Genomic DNA, 22,267 nt, shown 5'->3' on the forward strand with positions numbered 1-22,267 from the left:
CATTTTTGAAGAAGCTGCTACCCGTTCTCTCTAATGCCAACTGCATCAGAAATGTTATGGAACTTAGTACAGATGTGTGCAGATCTAAGTTAACTTGGCTTATATGAATTCTGATGTTGTCTGCTGCTTACCGCTGTCTCTAGCCTGCTTTTTTTTCCTTTCTGTTATATTTTAGGCGCAAAGTCATGGAAAATGGCCGGTCAAATGGTATGCTCCAGAATGCATGAATTTCTACAAATTTTCTAGCAAAAGTGATGTCTGGAGCTTTGGGGTTTTAATGTGGGAAGCTTTCTCTTATGGGCAAAAGCCATATAAGGTGAGTAGTTCTACCTGGCAAATTTTTTTCTGTAAAAATTCAGAGCAAATTTGAACCAATACCTTTTCCTACCTAAAAAGGGTTATTGCAGGCCAAAGGAGGCCTTAGCGCCCCATCTGTTGCAACAAATGAGTCAAAGGATAGCCCAAAAATCAACTCCAGGCCTCTATTTGTTTTATACTAGCACATGTGCTGTAATCATTTGCAACTTGGATGACTGTTCTGGTCACCCTGTTCCAGGGAATGAAAGGTGGTGAAGTTGCACAGATGATTGAAAGAGGAGAACGGATGGAACGTCCTGAAGTCTGTCCAACAGAAGTCTATGATCTAATGAAATTGTGTTGGACGTACAAGTGAGTGTGATGTGATGCTCTCTCTTTTAATTGAAGTATGTTTTAATCTACTTAGTTAATAGCCAGAAAAGAGGGGGGGGGGGGGGGAGGGTATTTCAGAATACATCATTTTGGCTGGTGTTTAGCTTACAAACAGCCTCCAAACTAAGCAGTCAGTTGCACTTTCAAGTGAAAATTATTTGAATTATTGAGTGTACTACAAGAAGCTGATTTTGCACAGCTGATTTTGCTGGAACGGTTATATACAAAAAATAGGGTATCATAAAAAACAAGTCATTCCACAAAAAGGTCAGTCTGATGTATTTTGAAGAGAAAGTTTGAAATTAAGCAAATATTTTCATTTCATTTTGGATTGTATTTTGTTTAATTTTCATTTCTATGACTTCACTGAAATTTCAAAGTCATATTGTGAAATTATTCATTTCATTCCTCAATAATTAATTGTTTTGGCCTATTTTTCTCTTCTCTCATTTCTGAATATACTCAGATTGGATCCCACATTGATTTACTATTAGTGAGAGGCAAAATGTCTTTTCAGATCATACCTAATATGTCAGGAACATTTTTGCTGATCGATAACAATTCAGAAGTTAGAATTATGAAATATAGAGAAGAAAAAAAAGAAAGCCTACCTGATATTCTTTTTTAATTAGTATGTTGTAAAAATGTATTAAAAATGTTTTATGATTTAACATTTTAAACTACTTTGTTGAAGTTACTTTTAGCTGTAGGAAGGTCTCCATAAAGCACCCAAAGTCTACTGTAATGTCACTTATTCTTCCAGTTCACCATCTGGAGAATTATGTGTGTCCAACAAAGGTCTCTGGATTCCATTTAAGGAGCTGTGGTACTTCACTTTTAGATACCTTGCTTCTTTGTTAGTTTTATTACACCTAGTAGTCTAGAAAGAATGTGGAGCCATAAAATAATGTCTGCCTTTTGGTTTGACTCACAGAATGCCATAACAGTTCTAGAATGAAATGGACCATTTTTGTTATGATTAATAAGCATATCATAAAGCATGCTGCTTTTTATTTGTTTGTACTCAGATATCTTTAATAGTGGAAAGAAAAAGAAAAAAAATTTAAAAGTCAGGCAGTGTAACTGTCTCAATGTGTAATATATATTGTAAGGGCTTGTTGTCAGTTTAATTGTGTTCTCCCAAATCAACAAAGAGTTGCAGATAGAGAGGAAAGACAGACAGCCATATAGTGTATACATAGGCTCCTCTCAGTGGTGCTAAGCCACTCTGTATGACTGTAGTACCCATTATAAGGCAGATATTGCACTGTAAATATTCTTTTCTCTAGATTATTACTGAAGTAAATGAATTAGAAAATGAAATGGAGCTGATTTACTGTTTCTTTCTTGTAGTACCTTCACCATCCACAAAGTAACAGGCACGACAGTAAATCCACTGACTGGATGCTCTGTAGTGACATTTGCCACTTGGTATTCATTTGTAGCATCATTTTGGTAGCTTTAAAATATTATGAGCAGCTTTAAATGAGCTATCACTGAGGTATAGTCCCAAGCATTACAAGGCCCATGCACCTTTACAGCTTTCTCCTTCCTACTTGTTGTCTCTCCACAGTGTTGATGACCGACCAGGATTTGTTGCAGTCGAGCTGAGATTACGTAACTACTATTACGACATTTTCCACTAACAGCATGAAGAACAGCAGCTTCCTTGCCTCCAGCCAGCACCCTCTGAGAAGCAATTCAGTTTCTGAAACCAGGCGACTTTGATTTTTGTACTGCTGCTTTCACCCTGCAAAGCTCAGAGCTAAGCCCTGTGTCTGTAGGGTTGCCTTTTCTTGCCTTCTGTGCAATATCCAGACCCGAAATAGAGTGTTGAAAGTGGAAAGGCCCCAAAGCGAGCAGCAAGGACGTCAGAGCAGATGCTTATACTTTTGCTACATTCCATTTCATTTTCTTTACAGCTTTATTGGCATTACATTTTGCGGTCACGTAACACCTATTTAGTGTCTTTCAGCCCTCTTCCTCTCTTGTATTTGAATGCTGATTGCGATTTAGATTCTTCTTCTTAATATTCTTAGCCCTCAAATGCATTAAGAGTTGTTCCAGCCTTCTCCCTCCCCAAGGAAGAATAGCATAAACATTTCTCACTGTGAAGGAAATTCACTGTGAAAGTGTGTCCGTTGCTTTGACTGACAGCATGTTTGATTTTACACCCAAGCCCCTTTAAAACCAAATTGTATTCTTCTCAGTAGTAATGTAGGCAGAGGGGAACTGGGAGATGTGAATTTCTAACTTCATCATCTCCTTTAAATGTGACCAGCTTCTCTCATTCCTCATCTCATGTGGAAGCCCAGCTGTCCCTCAGGGAGTTATTTTTTTTCCAGGTGAAACCTGGGAACTCAGGGGCTTGCTCTCATCTTGGAGCAAAACATATCAGCACCTAAGACAATGATTCTGGGTTTTAACATAAACTCCATCACTGCATTCCTGAAAAGACAGCAGCTGTACAGTGAAAAGTGACGGAGCAGCACCTTTCTTTGTCTGTGCTGTTTCAGCCTTCTCCAGAGATACCTTTTCCATGTATCTCTTTGGGTATACCAAAGCTCCTTGTGTTGTGTGTTTTGAGCAGCAATCATTTCTTTTTTCAAACCTTTCTTGAAAAGCAGTTGTGAGAATTCACCACACCTTATCACCTCTAAAGCTAAATTGCACCCCTAGCTCAAATATTTTAAAACAGGCATATGGACATCGAGTTTACCTTTGTCCGCTCCTGAATGTTAGTATTTGTCCTGTTATTAATCCCTGTGAGCATCTCAGGAAAAGGTATTTGTCTTATCACCCTTCTGTAATGCACCATGCATCTCCATTAATTTGCAGATATAGCAATGGTAATAACAAATAATGTAATCAACTTCTGATTCTATTTTTATCCTTATGCTTTGTTTGTTCGATCTCATTTTAAATATTATAGATATCAAAATTTCTATCACTTATTCCTCACAAGCAGCTACTTTACTGGTACTTACATATATCTCAGGAGTCTACACACATTGCATCTACTAGATACAGAGATTTTAGAAGAATATAAAGAATAGGATTTAGAGTTAGATATATTTATTGCATATGGCTGGTTAGAACATACATGTTTAGTTTTTGTGTGAACAGGGTATATTTAGAGATGCAGTGATTTTTTTTTTCTCTAGCAGAGAAACTGTGTGGGCAATTACAGTGAGAAAGTGTGAAATAATTTTCATAAAAGAGATGACTATAAACAAATGTAGGAGTTACTGTAATTCTTTTTTTTTCTTTTGACTGAGTTTATGGTCTATTTTTCAAAAAAGACCTGGTGATTTTTGGTAGTTTAATCTTGGGTGTCCAGTGCGAGACACCTCAGAAAGCACATGCTACTGAAAGATACTGAGTGCAATAGACCATGTTTCAAATGTGACCAAACGTGACTTATATTGAAGATGATTTATTTTTTTGTTTTGTTTTTAAGAAACATTTTTCTACAGGAACAGCTTGTGTAGAAGTTAGCCATAGTTACATGTAGGTGTTTTGTCGCTTTAATCCCGTTGCAGAGAAATTGTTAGCTCTACATGTGCAATTAGTACATTCATGGGGATATTAGTTATAAACAAATTGCACAAATCTCTACTAGCCAGCCAGTGACAGTACTCAATTTCCCTGAGAGATATCTCTCTCTCAGTCTCGCGCTCTCTCTTTTAAAAAGTGTTATCTCATACAACAAAACTGGAGGAATATTTCTTCCCCTCTCTTCTGAGCGAATGTCACTTTCTGTTGTTACTCGATTATTTTTGACTTCACTATTATGTAATAAAAGTTTACAATGAGAATATAAAGTATTGTGAAATAAATGGATTAGGTTTTTACATTGAAATTAAAGACGCTGTTTTACAAAATATGTTGTTTTTACAAGAATCCTTTAATATTTAAGTGCTTTCTAAAAAATGCTGATGCTGTGCAGAGCGTATATTTACTGAATTACTGTGGTTGTTGTGGAAGATTGAGATTCCCCTATTGACGCTGAAAGGTACCTGACACGACAGATAAGCCCACTGAAGCCTGGGCTGCTTTTGGAGCTATTCGGGACTAGCAGGAAAATCTCCCAAAATATGCATGTTGTTATTACACCCAAGCCTTTCCAAGATACTGCTTTTCAACAATACTGTGCTGGATCTGGAAGGTTAGAGGTGTCAGGAGTCAGTGCAGCCTATCAGCTACCCAAGGATTTCTGCATTACAGGTATCACCTGTGCAGGGTTTGAGTCACATTATACCACATGGAGCCTCCCTCAAAGGTGCAGGCAACCGTTCTAGGTATTCTGAAATAACAACAGAGAGATCTTAGTCTTTCATTTAGCTTTTGCTGCAAGCTCAAGTCCTTAGGAGAGCAAAGGCTGGATGGGACTGAATGTGGATCTGAATAACAAACGACAAAGGCCAAAAAGTAGACAACTCTTCCGGCAGGTACTTACCTTTGGGGGGGATCAGTCAGGGACTGACTTACACTGTACTGCTGTGATTGTTTTCCTGCATAGCAAATCTGACCTAGTTATTCCACCTTCCCACTTGTGGGACTACACCATCAACTGAAAGGAAGGGGCTTTTGTCTTTTGGCTGTCTGGATTTGGTTGTCTTTATTTTTAGATCGACTCGTATCAGAAATGCCAGTTGGCAGTGTAGCCCCACAAGTAGTTGTCACAGCAGAGCTAAGGGTGTCCTGGTTTCGGCAGGGATAGAGTTAATTTCCTTCCCAGTAGCTGGTACAGTGCTGTGTTTTGGATTTAGGAGGAGAACAATGTTGGTAACACACCGATGTTTTAGTTGTTGCTAGGTAGTGCTTACACTAGCCAAGGACTTTTCAGCTTCCCATGCTCTACCGACTGAGAAGGCTGGGGGTGCACAAGAAGCTGGGAGGGGGCACAGCCAGGACAGCTGACCCAAACTGGCCAGAGGGACATTCCATACCGTGTGACGTCATGCTCAGTATGTAAACTGGGGGGAGTTGGCTGGAGGGGCTGCTGCTCGGGGACTGGCTGGGCATTGGTCGGCAGATGGTGAGCAATTGCACTCTGCATCACTTGCTTTGTGTATTATTATTATCATTATTACATTATTATTATTGTTACCATTTTATTTCAATTATTAAACTGTTTTTATCTCAACCCATGAGTTTTTCTCACTTGTGCTCTTCCAATTCTCTCCCCCGTCCCACCGGGCGGGGGGAGTGAGCAAGTGGCTGTGTGGTGCTTAGTTGCCGACAAAGGGGTAGCAAACTGCAGCATGGAGGAAGGGAGGCTGGTGTGAGTAACAGAGAAGGAGGAGCAGGTGAGAACATGTTAAATGGGATATTCAGTGAAGGAAAACACAGTGTAATTACAGCTTTGGTTAGGGCTCAAATCTACAAAATCATGGAGTTTTTTTGGAGCACAGGAGGCCATGCACCTTTTCCCATAAAGACCCACCCAAACTTCTTAAAAACCTGGCACAATCTCCGCCTGCTTCAAACACTCTGCAGAAAAGGGACTTTTAATCAGCCGGTGAAAAATACCCATAATTTTCACACCTGAAATCGTCACAGTCAGAACTGCAGGTTATCGACAGAGAGCGGGTTGTGCGCCGAGGCAGCTGTATGGATGGCCTGGCCCTGCCAGGAGGTGGCAATACTTGAACGCTGTTTGACTGATGCACTTGTCCGAGCATTTCTGGCACCCTCCCTTCTGCCTCTGTGCCTGTGCGGTACGGAGGAACTTGTTCGTCTTTTTGCTGCTTGCTGTGATGCAAAGTTCCGTGTGAGGACAAATCGTCAATGATTTATATAGTGAATGGTTAACTGTGGGTGATTAACAAAGACTTCTGAGACTCTTTGTCCCCTTGTCTTTTAAGTGATACTAGCAGTAGGGGCTTGCAGGCAGAAAGATACAGAACATGCATAGAAGGGAGTGAGGGTGGCATCTGGGTTGAATAGTACAGAGGAAAATTAAGCCAGCAATTGTAATTACCAACCCTAAGTTTAGTGAGGACAGAAAGCCTGTAAGTCATGCAGAAAAAGAAGAAGAAGAAAAAAGAGAGAGAGAAAATGCACCATCTGATGTTTGACAGTGAAGAAAAACAATATCAGACCTAAAGTGATCCCAGACTCAGATGGAAAAGAGTCAGTATCACCACTCCCCAGCAGTGTGTCCCAGTGCTACATACCACGGTGCGACACGAGACAGTGGCACAACTGCATTTGGGCCCCAGCTCTCCCTGCCGGGGCAGCTTGCGGGCCCGACGGTGGTGGGGAGTGGTTGTAGGGCTGACGGGCAAGACTCAGCTGAATGCTTCCTGCAGTAACTATGGGCAGCTGGGGGCTGAGACGCAAACACCTTTACTGGGGCAGCCAGGTAACCTGTGAAGGTTTGCAGCTGGAAAAGGAGGAGAAGAATGAGGGTGGAGCATGCAGTGACTACCAGAAAGACAAAGTGTGTAGGGAAAGAAGTTGTCTCCTATTAGACCGATTAATAGTGCTGGAAAAAAGAGACAAGCCTATGGCATACACATCTTCCTTCAGGCTTGTATTACACCATGGATTCCTGTGAAACAACAGAGTGATGTAGCGCAAACCTGACTGAAAACAGCAGTCCTCCAACTACACAGAGCTCTCTGAAGCCAGGCTACCACTGTGCATCAATCTCCAAATGGGTGTTTTTTCTTTTCTGTCATATATGTGTTAATTGAGGTGAATACCCACTGGGTTCCTTGGCATATAATTAACTCTGCACTGAGTATAACCACTGCTTCCCTGAGGCAGTGGAGATGTGCACATTTCTCCATAACCAGAGAAGCAGAGGAAACAAGAGGCAGCTAGGGAAGGCAATTACACTGCTGTCCATTAAAATTCATAACTTTGAATGTAAATAGCACCTGGCTGACCAGTCCAGTATAAACATGGATAGATGATTAACTCCTCACATCTGTCTACCATTGCAAGTGCCTTAAAACTGTCAGGGTAAGAGCCTGTTAGGTTCAGGCCTTGCTTAACTGTAACAAACTGCTCATGGAGGAGTCCCACTGCCACATGGGTGCAGCTACAGCTGCCTGCCTGGCAGGCCTTGTGTGACAGCAGGTCAGTAAGCCACGTGCCGGGCTCCCCGTGCCTCTGTCAGGTTAGAAATACAACCTGCAACAAAAAAAAAAAAATAGAAGCAACTTTGCAAAGAAGCGTTCGATAGCACAGAAAATAGTGTGAGCCATCAGCACATGCTGCAGCGCAAGCATTACTTTGCATGGATACTTGCTTGTCTATCCTGCTGCATTGCCACCAGCCAGTGGACGCATTGACATCAACATCGGTTCTTTCTTCCTGCTTTGTTAAAGTGAAATTGTGCCGGTTTCAGCTACAGCAGGAGTGCCAAGACTGTAACTGCATGCCTGAGCAGCGGAGTAGGTAGAAGAGGCCTTTTATAGCTGTCTTTTGCACAGTTTGAAGACTTTGCTTTAAAAACATTACACACGCACATGCACACACGCGTGTGTAGTTTCTCGTCATTTTTTCCTACCTATTTGATAATGCCCTATCCTACTGCCTTAGTTCTTACTACACAGCCACTGTAGCCGTATCTTCAGATCTTGTTCTAATTTGTGTGCAGATCTCATCAATGTTATCAAGTGATTTCTATCTGACTGGTGTATCAGGTCCCACCTCCAGTACCCTGAAGCAACGACCAGCTGGCAAAGAATTGCTGGTGTTGGTCTTGAGTCTAGAAGATAGCAAGGAAAGTGCATGGAAGGGAACCGTGGGGTGGGGGCAGGGTTACATCAAGAGACGCATGAGAGAAACAAGCTCACTGAGCTTGCCAAAGAGCAGGACTTAGGGGTATTTTTTCCACTCTACTTTGGAGTAGTTGTAAATTGGCTGTTTGGCTTGGTTTGATGTTTCTTTTCCCCAACAGATATGTAATTTGGAGCCAATGCTTCCCTATTTTTCCACAGTAATGACACATCGTAGCCATAGCTGGGTGTAAACATGGATTATCAATGTCGTTTTGTTTCAGCAAGATTTCCACTGTTGCCAGTAAATCCCCCAATCTGGGATGTTTGTATGCATGCAGCTACATTTCTCTTCTAGCAGCTTCCATGGGCCTTGTTCTTCTGACTACTATGCAAACACATGCTTAAATGGCAACAGGAGCAGCAGCAGCCAGCCCTCTCCCAAAGCCCTCATGCTCCCTCTGACAGTCAAAGGACAGCGCAGAGAAGTGATGCACAATAAACATCAGCCACCGACGAGTGGAAGGTTCCTAACCTCTTCTTCTCAGAATGGCTGGTTTTCTAGGTAATATGGCCTCTTTAAGAGAGCAAATACAAAATGGTACAGATATTTAGTATCAGATGGCAGTGGTGTAACAGGACCCCCCCACACACCTTTACACTGAAGAGCCACCTCAATTTTTGCAGGCTCCCAATGCACTAGAGCATAAACTCTTTCTTTTTTTTTTTTTTCCTTTTGCAAATGTGTTGCTGACTCTGTCATTGATACATGCATGTCTTTGGCTATTTTAAAATCTTATACTCACTGGTATTACTGCTTCCCCAGGGACATGCAGCAATCAGGTACTATTTTTAAACTCTTCAGTCAACCATGACTTCCTTTTTATCTGTCCATTCTGTAGCTGCCGTAGGGAGTGAGCGTGGCATTCCTCATTTTTTTTTGTGGTTCCTACTTATAAGGAATAGGCAGGACAAGTAGTGATTCTTGTTGGTGCTGGAGCACTACACAAGTTAGATTACAGGATGAAGTACAGACTGAATCATGTCTCAGAAATTCACCCTCCAGTGTCACATTGTACCCAAGTTAATGCAAACCAGAACTCACACTACACAAGCACAAAGCTCTCAGTTTGTTCCCAAAGCTCCCACAGCTTTTTCCATGCCAGCTATATATATATATGTATATATATAAGAAACTAATAATGCAACACATTCTTGTGTTTGTTTGAAGAACTGTATGTGGGCAATTTCTTGAGTCATTTAATTGCAGGGAGGCTGAAGCCTGAATAAAGAAATACACTCAAGGTTTGCTTGGTTATTGAGGGCAGTCCTTGTCTTTCTTTCCCCCAAAATTAAAAGTTTCCAAGGTGTTTGAAGTGCAGCTAGAAGGAATGGAGACATCATATGCCACACCAAACCTGGACACTGATACAGCTGTGAGGCTGCTGGTACGTACATCTTTTGCTTGAAAACTGCATTATTTGGTGGTAGTACACTGCTGGGCCCATGAAGCCGGTATGCCTTTCTGCTTGGCCACTAAGCATCAGCAGGACCCTGCTGATTACTACCCATCATGCGTTAATAAGCGTTTGGGGGCGAGGGCGTGTGGAAAATACTGGGAGAACCTCAAACCTATATCTTTGATTACACTGTAACACGCACCAGCTATGCACCCCACATAGTGCTATGTCGTGGGGAAGAAATCAATCAGCCCTTCATCCTGGGAAGGCCAGGGGACTATGACTTATATACCAAAGCACAGAAAACAGTAGAAGAGCTGTGTCCAGGTCTGGGGCACTGTCATACAGTCCTGCAGCCTCTCAGCCATGTTTTTGCAGGAGCGTCTCAAGAGCAACAGGATGAATAGAGCCACTTCAGAAACTAATAAGAGAAAGCATCAGGAATAGCAATCATAGCTCTGAAATATTAATATTTGTTGCAATTACCTGCTGACAGTATTTAAATAAGGAATGCTATGTGACCAAAACCAGAGCTATGTGAGAACGTTCTGTCATTGTTTTATTGAGTGCATTAGCTTTTCTTTTTTGTACAACATCCTGTTACCTCTTAATTTACAGGTACTTGCTTAAACTGTTGTACAGGATGATGTACCAAGACAGCATTGCTGAGGACAGCCACCCTGAGTATGTGTTTTAAAGATCTGAGGTATACGAAAAATTAAAAAGCAGGCATAAGGCCTATTTTTTTTACATATGTTCCAGTGTTATTCTTTTCATTTTACTATATCCCATTCCTACTGTCTTGGGCAAAGAAGCAGTCCTGAGTCTGAATTTCACAGTTTATTTATTGCCAACTAACATAAACCTTAAATTATCAGTTCTTTGATATTGAGAAATAAAGACAAGCAATTAAACAAACACTTAGGGGAAATACATCGGTTTTCCCCCAGACACCTCTCCTGCCCACTTCCTGGTGTCCCATCCCCACAGTGCCTTTGAGGAGGCCATGGACAGCACAGGAGATTGGGGTCAGCCACTGTGGTTCCTCTTCTTTTGCTGGTCCTTGTTTCTCATTGCACTGCTCTGGTGTGGCCTTCTCCACCAGCCGCAGTCCCTCTAGAGTCATACCTCCTCCAGTGTCTTCTGTGTGCCTGTCCCTGCTCAGGGGTTTCTTTGCTACAGCACTTGCTGGTGGCATGTCTGCTCCAGCCCTGCTCAGGCTGTGGGCCAGCACAGGGTAGTCTGTGACCTCCTCCTCCCAGGTCACCCCTGCAGTCCCCAGCTACCAAGACCCTGTCAATTATGCCCAATGTATCTGCTCACTTTTATGTAGGACTTTCTGCCACATATCCCAGAGTCACCAAATCACTTCACACACTTGAGTTACCCAGGGGCATAATGGATCATTTTTAAAGTAGCTTAAAATGTCATCAGTGTGTAAGGACAGCGTAAGAGTGAGTGAGTGAGTGAGTGAGTGGGATTCGTTAATTCCCAGATCCACCCAACTGCTATGTTATCTGGGGTTAGGGCAGCAAGGAGGACATTAGTGAGTGCTATGGGGTAAAGAGCAATGCGCTCTGAGCAAGTGTTGTGCCTTCAGTACCTATATCATGGCCCATGATGAGGGCTTGTAGGACTGGAATAGCACAGCTATGTAATTCTCCATAATGTCAGGGGAAACTGTCCCAAATGTGCTGTTTCAGTTATACCTAAATGCTCAGTTATGCTAAATCTAGGAGACTGAAAGTCCTCAGCAGGGAAGGCAGCCCTGGTGGGCTGAGAGCCAGTCACATACCCAAGGAGCGCCTCACAGCCCTCTGCTGCCCAGCAGTGTGTCTTGGATGGGTGCCCACACTGGGCACCCCAAAACTGGCCACACAGCCACAGATGCAGCAGCAGGGACAAGGGACTTGCTAGTCCTACCAGCCTGCCAAAATGCCAGGGGGAAAGAACAAGTGCACGTGTGATTTTAGGACTTGTCAGCACTAGAGATCTCATAAGCCACCACAGTGGTAGGGCTGGGAGGCAGAAGGGGGAAAAGAGAGAGGAGCTGGGGAGAGGATTTGGGTGCGGGCAGAGCTTGCAAACCGTCCTCCTGAGTACAGAGGGCCTGCTATGCTCCACACAGGCCTTCCCTCCTTCCTGATCCCCTGCACCACAGCTCTTTATTTGCTTTCCTTAGGCTCACAAACTCTTCCCCAGCTGCCAGCATCCTGAAGCCTGGGGAAATAGTAATGAGTGACCATGCCAAGTGCTAGGAACGGGTTTAACCTGGGGGAAGGGGAAAGCAAAAAGCAGGAACTGGTGTTATTGGTACCCCTTCCCTCTTCACAGTGTGGTACATGTTGCATCCTATGCCCTGTAAGAGTGCTCTTCAAGGTGTGGTCAGGTACCACTGGTGGGCTGTCTGCCACCAGAAACCATCAACTCAAATGTAACCCAGTGTAGCTATACAAACACATGCACACACTGCTCCCCAAGTCAAAAATCATAGCAAAAAGTATAGCGTGTTGGGAGGGGAGAATAAAAATACTGAGTGACTATTCAGAGACCAACCTACTGTTCGCTTGATTGGAAATGCAAAGCAGTGTGATGGCAGTGGACTAGCTGGCCCATAGAATTTCCTCCAGAAGGCTAGCTTGTGCTTGGATTTAACCCCACCACACAGCAATCAAAGTATGGTCAGATGGGGAACCTGCACCACTCGAGTCATCCAGTGCCCACCCAATGCATTCCCACCCTGTCGGATTTGGGGTGCACAGACACAGAAGGCTGGTTGCATGAGATGTTTATTTGCTTCTCCTCCCATGTTATAGGGGAAAAGTCCTTGTTTCCTTAAGCAGTTTCAGTCCTAGTGCTTCTGGTCATACGTGCCAGCTCCCTTGTAGGCTCCAACGTAGCCACTGTTGTCTGTCAGATCCTGGCGCCCAGCAAGACCCTTCCCTTTGCCACTTTCATCAAAACGCTCTTTGTGGCTTCCAGTGTATTTGCTAGTGTCCGTCAGCCTCTCGACCCCACCAACCTTGGTGGCTTTCTGCAAGAGAGGAGGCCAGCAAGAGGCAGCCAGTGTTAGCAAACAGTTTGCAAACAAACTCTTCCCTATGAGCAAGGAGGGCCCCTACAGCAGGGATGGTTCCATGGCAGCTTAGGCAGCTCAAGGTGAACAGCAGGCGAGGGAACTCATACTGACCGTGGCACCCACGCTGCCGGGATCCTTCCCCTCAATGAGGCCATACACAGCCTGCAGCGCTTCCTCTGGCGATTTGCCCTTGAAGCGCTTGCCACAGAGCTCCTTCATGGCTTGCTGGAATTCAGCAAAGGTGATGGTGCGGGCACCCTTAGTCCTATGGCAACGGGAGACCAAGAGGAAAGTTACCTTGCTGCTGGGTGGCAGCAGGATGGGAAACTCCCAGGGCTGCCCCTCGCGCAAGAGCCTGCCTGCCTCCTGCCTTTCCTTCCTCCCTCCTGGCTGTGCTGCCCACCATGCCTCCCTGCGACACTCACTTGACTTTGTTGAATACGATGTCAATGTCAGTGCTGGTCACGGCTTTCCCATCCATCACGCCACACTCTTTGCACATCTTGGAGAAGTTTTTCCCAGTCATATCGTTGCCACTGGCAGATGTGTCACCATATATTGCAAATTTACGGAAAGTATTTTCTACCTCTGACATCTTGCTGCTGTGGAGAAAAGAAGTTGGCAGGGAAGGAGCTGAGGACCATCTGCAGCTGCTGAACACACATGTCCTACGCACCTTGTCTCCAGAAGAGCAAGGGGTACCACCCACAGGTATCTCTCCACCATGGGACAACCATGATGACCACACAGGTATTGACAGAGAACACCTGGGATCCAGGCAGGACTGGGCAGGGACAGGTTGGGACCCGAGGCAAGGCAAAGGAGGGGTGGAGGTAGGGCTCTGGGGTGAATTAATGACTGCTGCATGTGAAGGAACAAGACATCCAAAGCTTCTGAACCTTTTTGAAATACAAGTTTCAGTTAGATTTTCTCAATAACAAATGGCTGCATTTGTGAGCTGATTTATGCTTTGCCTGCTATTTGATGATAAAGATTCCAGATTTGTCTTCCAGGGCCCAGATAAGTGCCTGAATCTCACAGGCCTTCTTGCAAGTAGTCACCAAGGAGTTGTCCCCGTCTTTACCCATCACACTTCATCCCCTGAATTGCTCCCTCAATTAGGTTGTCCTCCTCCCAACACCAATAAATTTTCCACTACTGATCGACTTAGACCAGTACAATCAGGTATCAGGGATCTCTGAGAACATAAAAGCCATCGCTCGGACTGTAAATCAGTCCACCACAACTCGAGCAGCTAATTCGTGCTGCTTGTGAGACACCCTCAAATCCTTTTGAAATACCCAGCCTCTCCTACAGCCTTGTGCTTCACCGAGGGGCTCTGGGTCCCAAAGTTGTTTGCAGGCTGCCATTTAACATAAATCTTGTGTGGGTCTGCACCTCTCTAGAGCAAAAATCAGGCAGGCTTCTACCAGGGAGGCTATGTGCTGCGAACATGAAGGGGGCAGCAGGGGGCTTCAGGTGTCCTTGCTGGGGGCCCTCCCAGGACCCTTCCCTCCCAGGACCCTTCCCTCCCTCCCTGGGAGGTGTGGACCCAGCTCACCTGCGTGAGCCGGTGGTGATGGTGGTGGTGCTGGCACTTTCCCTGCTGTCCTGGAGGCAGTGGGCACTCAGAGCCACCCCTTGCACCTTGCTGGCCTATTGTCACCTCAGCACCCATGCATGTCACAGTCCTCGGAATGCCCATGACAGGGCGGGAGGTGGGGGGTGGGGGGGCTGGGAGAAGAGCGGGGGACAACCTTGTGCCACCAGAGACGTGGTGGTCCAAATCCCTTGCAGGGGGGTATTGGACCTTCAGCCCACTGTGGGACAAAAACCAAATACCGTACACTCTTCAGCTAACATAGCCATCACACACTGGAAATGTCATCTGTACTGGGACATGTACTCCAAAGGGAAGGGGCATTTATCCCTATAACCAGTAGGTGCAGCCAGTCCTTGCTCCTCCTTCTTCGAGGAGCTGATCTGCTGCCAGCGTGCTTGTGTCCTGGCTAGCGCATGTGCCCACATGCCTTTGGGGGTCACCAGGAAATCAGTAACTCCAAAAAGTGGGGTGGGGTGGGAAGGGGGAGAGAAAAAATACACATCACCTGTGAAAAAGCTTTGAGAAACACAGTTTTCCACTCATAAGCTAACAAACTTAAAGTAGCTGGAAATTGGATCTGGGAAGTTCAGGCCAGCAATAAAGCTCAGCTTGCACCCTGGCAGTCGTACCGTGTTTGTAGGGGCACTGTGATAGCACACTGTTAAAAAAGGCATTTCATCTTTGTGGCCCATGTAAGATTAAATTAATGTGCCTTCATTGGTTGATATATTTATTTTCCTTAAGCTGTGCTTAGCAACGTTGAGCCATGTGTCAATATGTCTTATTTCAGAAATATTTTATTCTCACCACTAATTAACAGGCATGTACTTTCCAATCTTGCTATTAGTCGCAGCAAACCCACAGCAGCGGGGTGAGCTTGGCCAAGTTTTACCCATTCCAGGAGGAAAACCTTGCAGATACTGCTGCATGCTCACTGCCTCTGCACTTTTGCATGGCCTTTGGTCTTCCTGTTGGACTGACCATAATTCTTCACCAATTACATTGCCACCCAGAGAAACTTGTTTGCCCCTTGGCAGGTCTTGTGCAAAGGGCATCGGACAGCTGTCAGCCTTGAGAGGCTTCTGCGGGGCAAGGGTGAAATGGCAAAAAAGTGGCTGGTGCCACCTCCTGCCACTGCTGAGGAACACGGCCTGGCATCCTGCCCCGCCATGGTGACAACAGTGCCACAGCCCTGGCACAGCTGTGCAGTGCACCGGTTCTTTGGTACCACTTGCTGCTGATGAGCCAGGGGCAGAGACTAAGGATGCCAACGTAAACCTCAGACAAACAATTGCTAGCAGTGCTGTTTCTGCCTTTTAGACAAGTGCTGATCACTCCAATGAATTGTTTCCTCTTTCCTTGTTGCAGGTGGCCTGTTTTGGGGCTGCCCCAGCAGGAATGCCACTCTCACCGCCTGTGCAAGGAAAGCAGGGAAGAAATGAGGCACTAGCTGTCATCACAGGAATGATGATGTGGGGGGCAGATGTGCATGTTGTTGGTGGGGATTTTTGTTATATTCTGGAAAGATGTCTCTTTTCTGTGACAGAGTGTATTTTTGGAACTGAACTTTTCTTCCCCTTTTAGTTACAGCATATGACTATTTTTAAAATTGAAAAATGTATACCTAGCTTTAGGTGATTAAGTGAAGCTGAAGAACCCAGAAAGAAGGCAATACTCTCTTAGAGTGAGTAGCCAAGTGCCCATAAATTTCAAGGTCAGGAGTTCACCTCTTTTTTTTTTGGCCTGCAACTCAAAACCACTTCATATTGGTTCTGTGATGCCAACAGCTTATTTGTTTCTGCTCCTCACAGTCTGCATGTGGCAATGAATAAACCAAAAGGTCACTTCCCTTAAAGCTCTTAGAGCAATGCTCCCCAGCCATAAACTCAACAAAGCCATAAACAAAAAGAGCTCAAACCAGCCAAGTTTCTAAAACTGCAGAGATTGCCAGGGAAGGTGGGGATCCTGTGGATCTGGATGGCCTGGACAGGTGGTCTCATCCAACCCCCATCTGACCCAAAGAACAAAGCCCTCTCTCCAGCTATGCACCTCACAGGTAGAGTGAGCATGCAAGAAGCTCACCAGAGGTCACCAATGTTTACGAAAAAAGAGAACTATGTTATTTCCATCCTTGTGCGTGCACGCACACACAGAGGCATGTATGGTCAGGAATTCTTATTAGCCAACACGCCTTATTAAGAAAAAGGCAAATGGCCAGATTGCTGTTCTTCTGAAGTTTCCTCCCTTCTCTATACTCGTATTTCTCTAGCAGATCTCTGTTCCTGTTGTCATCCACAAATTTTATTAACAGCAATTTTTCCTGTATTTTCAGCTCCCTGATAAAACCATGAAAAGGCATTGGGCCTAACACCAAAAGCCGCAGATTCTCCCCACAGACACCTCTAAGGAAAAGCATCTCCTGTGACCTGTCAATTTGCCGTCACAAAATTCAGTTAACCTGGAGGACAGGGCTTTAAAGAGCCACTCCTTAGAATGATAGCACATAACTGACAGATCACACAGCAAAATTGTTTTAATATCTTCCAGATGTATTGCTTCAGTAAGTTAATACAGAGATTAATCTGAATCACTGTGCCTATGCTCTTTGGTCTTCAATTCTCTCATGGCTACATGCCAAATTTTTTCTGCTTTCAACTGCAAGCTTTCGACAAAGTCAGGCCAAGGGAGCATACAGTTTGGTCCCAAGTAACTAGTTAAGTATTTGAAGCTGTTACCAACCTTTTATGAGCTCAGTTTAAAATTACATTTAGGGAGGTTTGAAGCATCTTAGATAAGACAGACAGTAAAGAAATAGAGGAGGATCATCAGGAAAAATAAAAGAAAATAAAATAAAGGAAAAAGCAGTATCCTACTGAAATAATATAAATAACATATATAAACAGACATGCACACACACTATTCCCCTGTTCCCAAAGCAAATGCACCATTAACAAGAAACTCTCAAATTATGAAAGGATATGCTAAGTTGCTTAAATCTTAAATCTTCAGTTGCATGGAAGTTATTTATTCTGTATCACTAAAATGCTTAGCTGCAAAACAGAGACCAGAATTCAGTGTTCTGTTCAAATATTTACATAAATCTGCAGGAAAGTTGGAAGACAGTTTTTGATACCATCTTCATGGAATCAGCATTATTTATTTAAGGAAAAACAGTATTTTGACGAGACTAAAAAGGACAAAAAAAGAAGTTAGAGCATGTGTAATAGTGAAGCAATCCAAACTAGCTCTGCAGAATACCAGAAATCCAGGAGAAAAGATTAATGTCTGAAACTCTTTTGTAGGCAAGAAGAATATTAACTTCTGCTGTTATGAATAAATGAATTCTACATTATTCTTTGTCTGTTAGATTTTATGAACTATTACCATAATCACATAAACCTCCTTTTTTTCACATAAAGCTATGTATAGCTTAAGACTTCCCTTTCAGTGCCATGATCAGAGAAACTGTTTGAATGAAGACATTAAAGCAGTGAGATTCCAATTACTGTATGAAACACTCTAAATCTGTCAAAACGAGCTGCTCGGATTACTGCTAGACCCAAAAAACCCCAAACGATGGAGGATGAAGGTGAATGGAAACTCAGATGTGGAGCCGTACCCATTCCACAAGCCCCCCCTGCCCACCACCCCCGTTTGATCCCAGAGTATGTCCTTTTGCAGCCAAATTGTCCCCTTCCTGGTCTCCAAGTAGATGAAGAACAAAGTTTTATTTAAAATGAGAGTCAAGTAGGAGAATGTAATACATCACACAAGTTTGAAAGGCAGTGACTTTAGCTGTCTTGCTGAACAAATATAATCTGTCTGATGCAGATGTATGGGGAAAGAGGAGAAAAGAGAGCAACATGTTGGTGCCTGGGCTTAAAAGAGAAGTTTTACAGAATAGAAGAAAAAACAAGAATCTTGCACTGAGAAATTTGAAGCTACTTGTTAGAAATTAACATAAAGCTAAAGAGACCAGACATGCAGCTGTTCTGTGTAAAAATATTTTATGGGATTTCTTTTCAATTCTTCAGTGCATCTTTTATTTATGTCAGGCACGCGCACACACATACACAACCAGGAAACCTTTTATGGACATGTAGATCAGACTGTTGTTCAAAGGAGTAAATTAAGACAAGTTTAATAATCCTGCAGTGAAGTGACCTTCTGTATGCCTCAGTCTAGCCCATGTGAACTCAAGGGTCTTGTCCTGTACTTGGAAACCCATATGCGGAAAACTGTTTCTGCATTGTCCTGGGGTCTCTGGTGAGCCGCAAACCCCACAGTGAGCCCACAGATATAAACCAAGAAATTATCCATCCTTACCCCTGTGCTGAACCACTGACCTTACTGAGCATATCCCTCTAGTAAAAATGGATAATTACAAAAAAACAGATTCCCTCTCTATCTATGGAAGTCACCTGCCTCTCGTTTCAGAGGCTGAGCACAGGAAGAACTGATGATTTCTTCTTTGACCTGTGGTCAGTCTGAAACTGCATCTGTCCAGGAAATACGTGCTTTATGGGGACACCCGTGGGACGGTCCTTCTCATGGGAATTTGTCTCTGGTGAGTGACGTTTTGCAGTCGTTGCAATGGGAGATGCCCGGTCCTGTCTGAGCCAGGCTCTCTGCTTGGCAGCCTGCGCTGGTGCTGGAGGAGCCGAGGTGTCCCCCAGCAGTGATGGGATGGATGATGGAGGACAGGCACCGAAGCCCACACCACGCCAGAAAATACTTGCTGCACACACAGCCGGGGCAGGTTGCCGCTGTGGCTGCTGTCCCCCGCCGCCCTTGGCTGCCCCAGATGTGAGGCCCTGCAGCTCCTGTGACCACTTTGGCCACAGCAAGGCTGAGGAGGAGGTAAACTGAGACCAAAAGCTGGGCTGCATGGAGCAGCTGTGCAGGGAGGAAGGGTGATTACAGTGAGTGCGAAGCAGCATTAGACTGCATTTCTTTCACACTTCACATCCATTATTACCTCCTTAAAAGAAACCCCACACTCAGTCTACCATCTTTATGTGTCTAGAGGGGGCTGAGGCAGAAATGAAACAATAACCAATTTTCACTACCCTCCCTTCAAATTCTGAGTACTTAAACATTTTTCATTTTTTCTCAGTGCTAGTACTAGTCTGCTTAGTAGTCATACTGTAGGTCTGACAGCTCATGGAGGCACTAAGTAAGATCATGCTCAGTGCTTGGTACAGACATATGGTAAAGATAACCTGTGTCACCACTGCCCTTCAGAGCTTTGTACAGCTCCTTACATAATACAAATGTTATCCTATAGTTTAACTTGAATGTCCTTCTCAAGCTGTTTGTAGGAGGTCATGAACTGAAAAAGGTACATAAACAGATATCACAGTGTTGGCTGGAACTGATTTTAGCTGGACAGCTGAAGAAGTTTTGCTCCCCAAGCCTCATTCCCACACAAGGGCTCCGGCACAGCCCTCTATCTTGATTATTGGCCTTCACATGCCTCATTCCTTCGCTTTTCTCTTTAGACAGTAAAATCAGTGTGAAATCTTCTGATGGTCTAGACACATCTCATGATCTTGACCTCTGTGAAGAAGTTTGTTGCTTTAGATTGAGCAGTTTTACACAATGTTCGCTTATTTTCATGAAAATTTGTAAGGTTTTTTTTCCCCCACAGTTGGCACACTTTATTTCAAGAATCATCTCAGTCACCAAAAAAAAAAAAAAAAAAAAAAAGAAAAGGCCTTTTAAAGACATCAACCACAGAGGAAAATCAAATGCTAAGCCTAGTCAATGTATTCTGATCAGAGTACAAAACTTAATTTTAGGGACACTACAGCTGTATTTTGAAGCTATTGCTTGTTATAGGAATATTGGCAGAATAACCATCCTCTCTCAAATTAATTCATCTAGGACAAATATGTGTTCCCCTTGGCCAGAAGTCCTGTTTTCCTATTACATTGGGGTTTCTTGGCATCAATGAGAGCAGACTATGGCCCATGCTATCATGTTAAAATGCTGGAGTACTAAGCAGGTGTGCCACTTTGCTGAACCTCTCCCATGACTTAAAAAAAAATCTTAGATAAATAGGTTTACAACAGTCTAACTAACTCATTAGGAAATATGGCATTTAATAAATGCATTATTAAAAGTGATTGCTAACATATTAAAAAGGTCATTTTCATATATATTGAAAAGGTCATATTCATATATATATCATTTCTATAGGATAATATGAGTCATATTCATTGCCAGTGTAACATCTACTGATTCCACTGAAGCTATATTAGGAACTAATTTTGGTCCTGAAGTCTGTTTTCCTATTCTATATTAGCTACATTATATTATCTCCCTCCACAGGCAAAATTGCATTTACCTCAGACTTGATTTGATGCAATTATCTAGGAATAAATGATCTTGTTTTGGCTCATTTCAACAAGTTGAGCCATTTGCACACTGTTCCAACAACATCATTCTGCCTGCAGAAGTCTCTTGGTTCTTCAACTCCGATCTAGAAGTCTATCTGAAAAGGTACAGAACTTTTGTGTGTACTTACTGTACAAACACAGTTGTTGCTGCTTATTTGTTTCCACAACATGTCAAAACATTCTGTAGGGGGGAAGAGGTACAAGAAATATTAAGTTAAAGCATCTTTTAGGGCTAATATACTTGCACACAAAAAGCAAGTGTATCGTATGCTTTTTAAAAAAAATTAAATACATCAGATCACATTTTAGATGCCTGTGAGAAACATACCTCTAGATATCTATTGTAACTTAAGCTCCTAAATTGCTTTGATCCTTATAGAAAGGTATTTGCAAGCCATCAGTTGTGTGCTGTCATTCAGACCAACAGAAAACTCAGATTCTGGCATGCATTAAGTACAAATAGGACAAGCAGACTTCCTCATCACTTATCACTTAGCACCTTTATGAACAAATTCAATGAGCTTCTTGAGATATTCTCATTTATACCATACCTGATGTTGGCCCATAATTTTCCTATGATAGCTCAAGTCTTTGGTCCTTTTCTGACCAGCTGCACAGGCCTGTTTCAACCAGAGAATTCTATTTCAAGCTTTTAAAAGTGAGTTTCAAGCAAAAGAAGAAAAAAATGTTAATAACTAATTACCAGCACTATTTTTGTGTCTTATTTTATCAAACAGCAATATCCTTCAACATCAGTCAATAAAGGCCATGGCTTAACTAATATTTAAAAGTACATACTTGACCCTATTTGCTGAGATACTAAGCAATAAAATGGCCAATCTCACAAACTGCAGTCTTAGTATTACACTGTTCTTGCACTATACTTTTACCCTCTCTTCTACCTTGCCTTCCATAAAAGCAAAGAAATCACTTATACAACATACCCCAGCTAAAAGCACTGAGCACAGCCAGACTTAAAAAACACAAGAGGATTTACATTATGTTTTAGAGCTTCCTGCTTGATTGCTTAGTTTTTCTGGATCCTAAACTAGTTTAGTTTATTAACTAGTTGTTTTGTTAACAGCAGATTGTAAAGTCCCAGAGCAGATGTAAGGATGGTCTAGGACACCGTACATTTAAAGCTACAGACCTGTTCCTATTCTGATCTATCACTACTAAGGAAATTGACAACCTATTTCAAAACACACTGCAGCTTACAGAGGAAAAGGCTGTCTTTTCTTCACTGTCAGGCAATGGTTCAGACTTCAAATATCTTGGTGAAGGCAAAGAGCAAAGAC

The 22,267-nt window shown here is 43.3% G+C and overlaps 2 protein-coding genes across 3 annotated transcripts in view; one reads left to right on the plus strand and one right to left on the minus strand.

Annotated features, from left to right (window-relative positions):
- The window catches only part of SYK (spleen associated tyrosine kinase), a 60,811-nt gene extending 56,247 nt beyond the window's left edge, over positions 1 to 4,564 (plus strand). For both annotated transcript variants that reach the window (XM_076362876.1, XM_076362877.1), the window contains 3 exons: positions 176 to 316; positions 557 to 669; positions 2,264 to 4,564. In XM_076362876.1, the coding sequence (XP_076218991.1) occupies positions 176 to 316; positions 557 to 669; positions 2,264 to 2,336 (327 nt within the window). In that variant the 3' untranslated portion in view covers positions 2,337 to 4,564. The remainder of the gene's footprint in view (positions 1 to 175; positions 317 to 556; positions 670 to 2,263) is intronic.
- Positions 4,565 to 12,663: 8,099 nt separating this feature from the next.
- LOC143172972 (tubulin polymerization-promoting protein family member 2-like) overlaps positions 12,664 to 22,267 on the minus strand; it is a 35,341-nt gene continuing 25,737 nt past the window's right edge. The window contains exons 2-4 of the mRNA XM_076362899.1: positions 13,391 to 13,567; positions 13,077 to 13,230; positions 12,664 to 12,920 (exon numbers count right to left, since the gene is read on the minus strand). Of these exons, the coding sequence (XP_076219014.1) occupies positions 12,738 to 12,920; positions 13,077 to 13,230; positions 13,391 to 13,560 (507 nt within the window). The 5' untranslated portion in view covers positions 13,561 to 13,567 and the 3' untranslated portion in view covers positions 12,664 to 12,737. The remainder of the gene's footprint in view (positions 12,921 to 13,076; positions 13,231 to 13,390; positions 13,568 to 22,267) is intronic.

This window comes from Aptenodytes patagonicus, chromosome Z (assembly GCF_965638725.1).
Source record: "Aptenodytes patagonicus chromosome Z, bAptPat1.pri.cur, whole genome shotgun sequence".
Taxonomy (NCBI): Eukaryota; Metazoa; Chordata; class Aves; order Sphenisciformes; family Spheniscidae; genus Aptenodytes; species Aptenodytes patagonicus.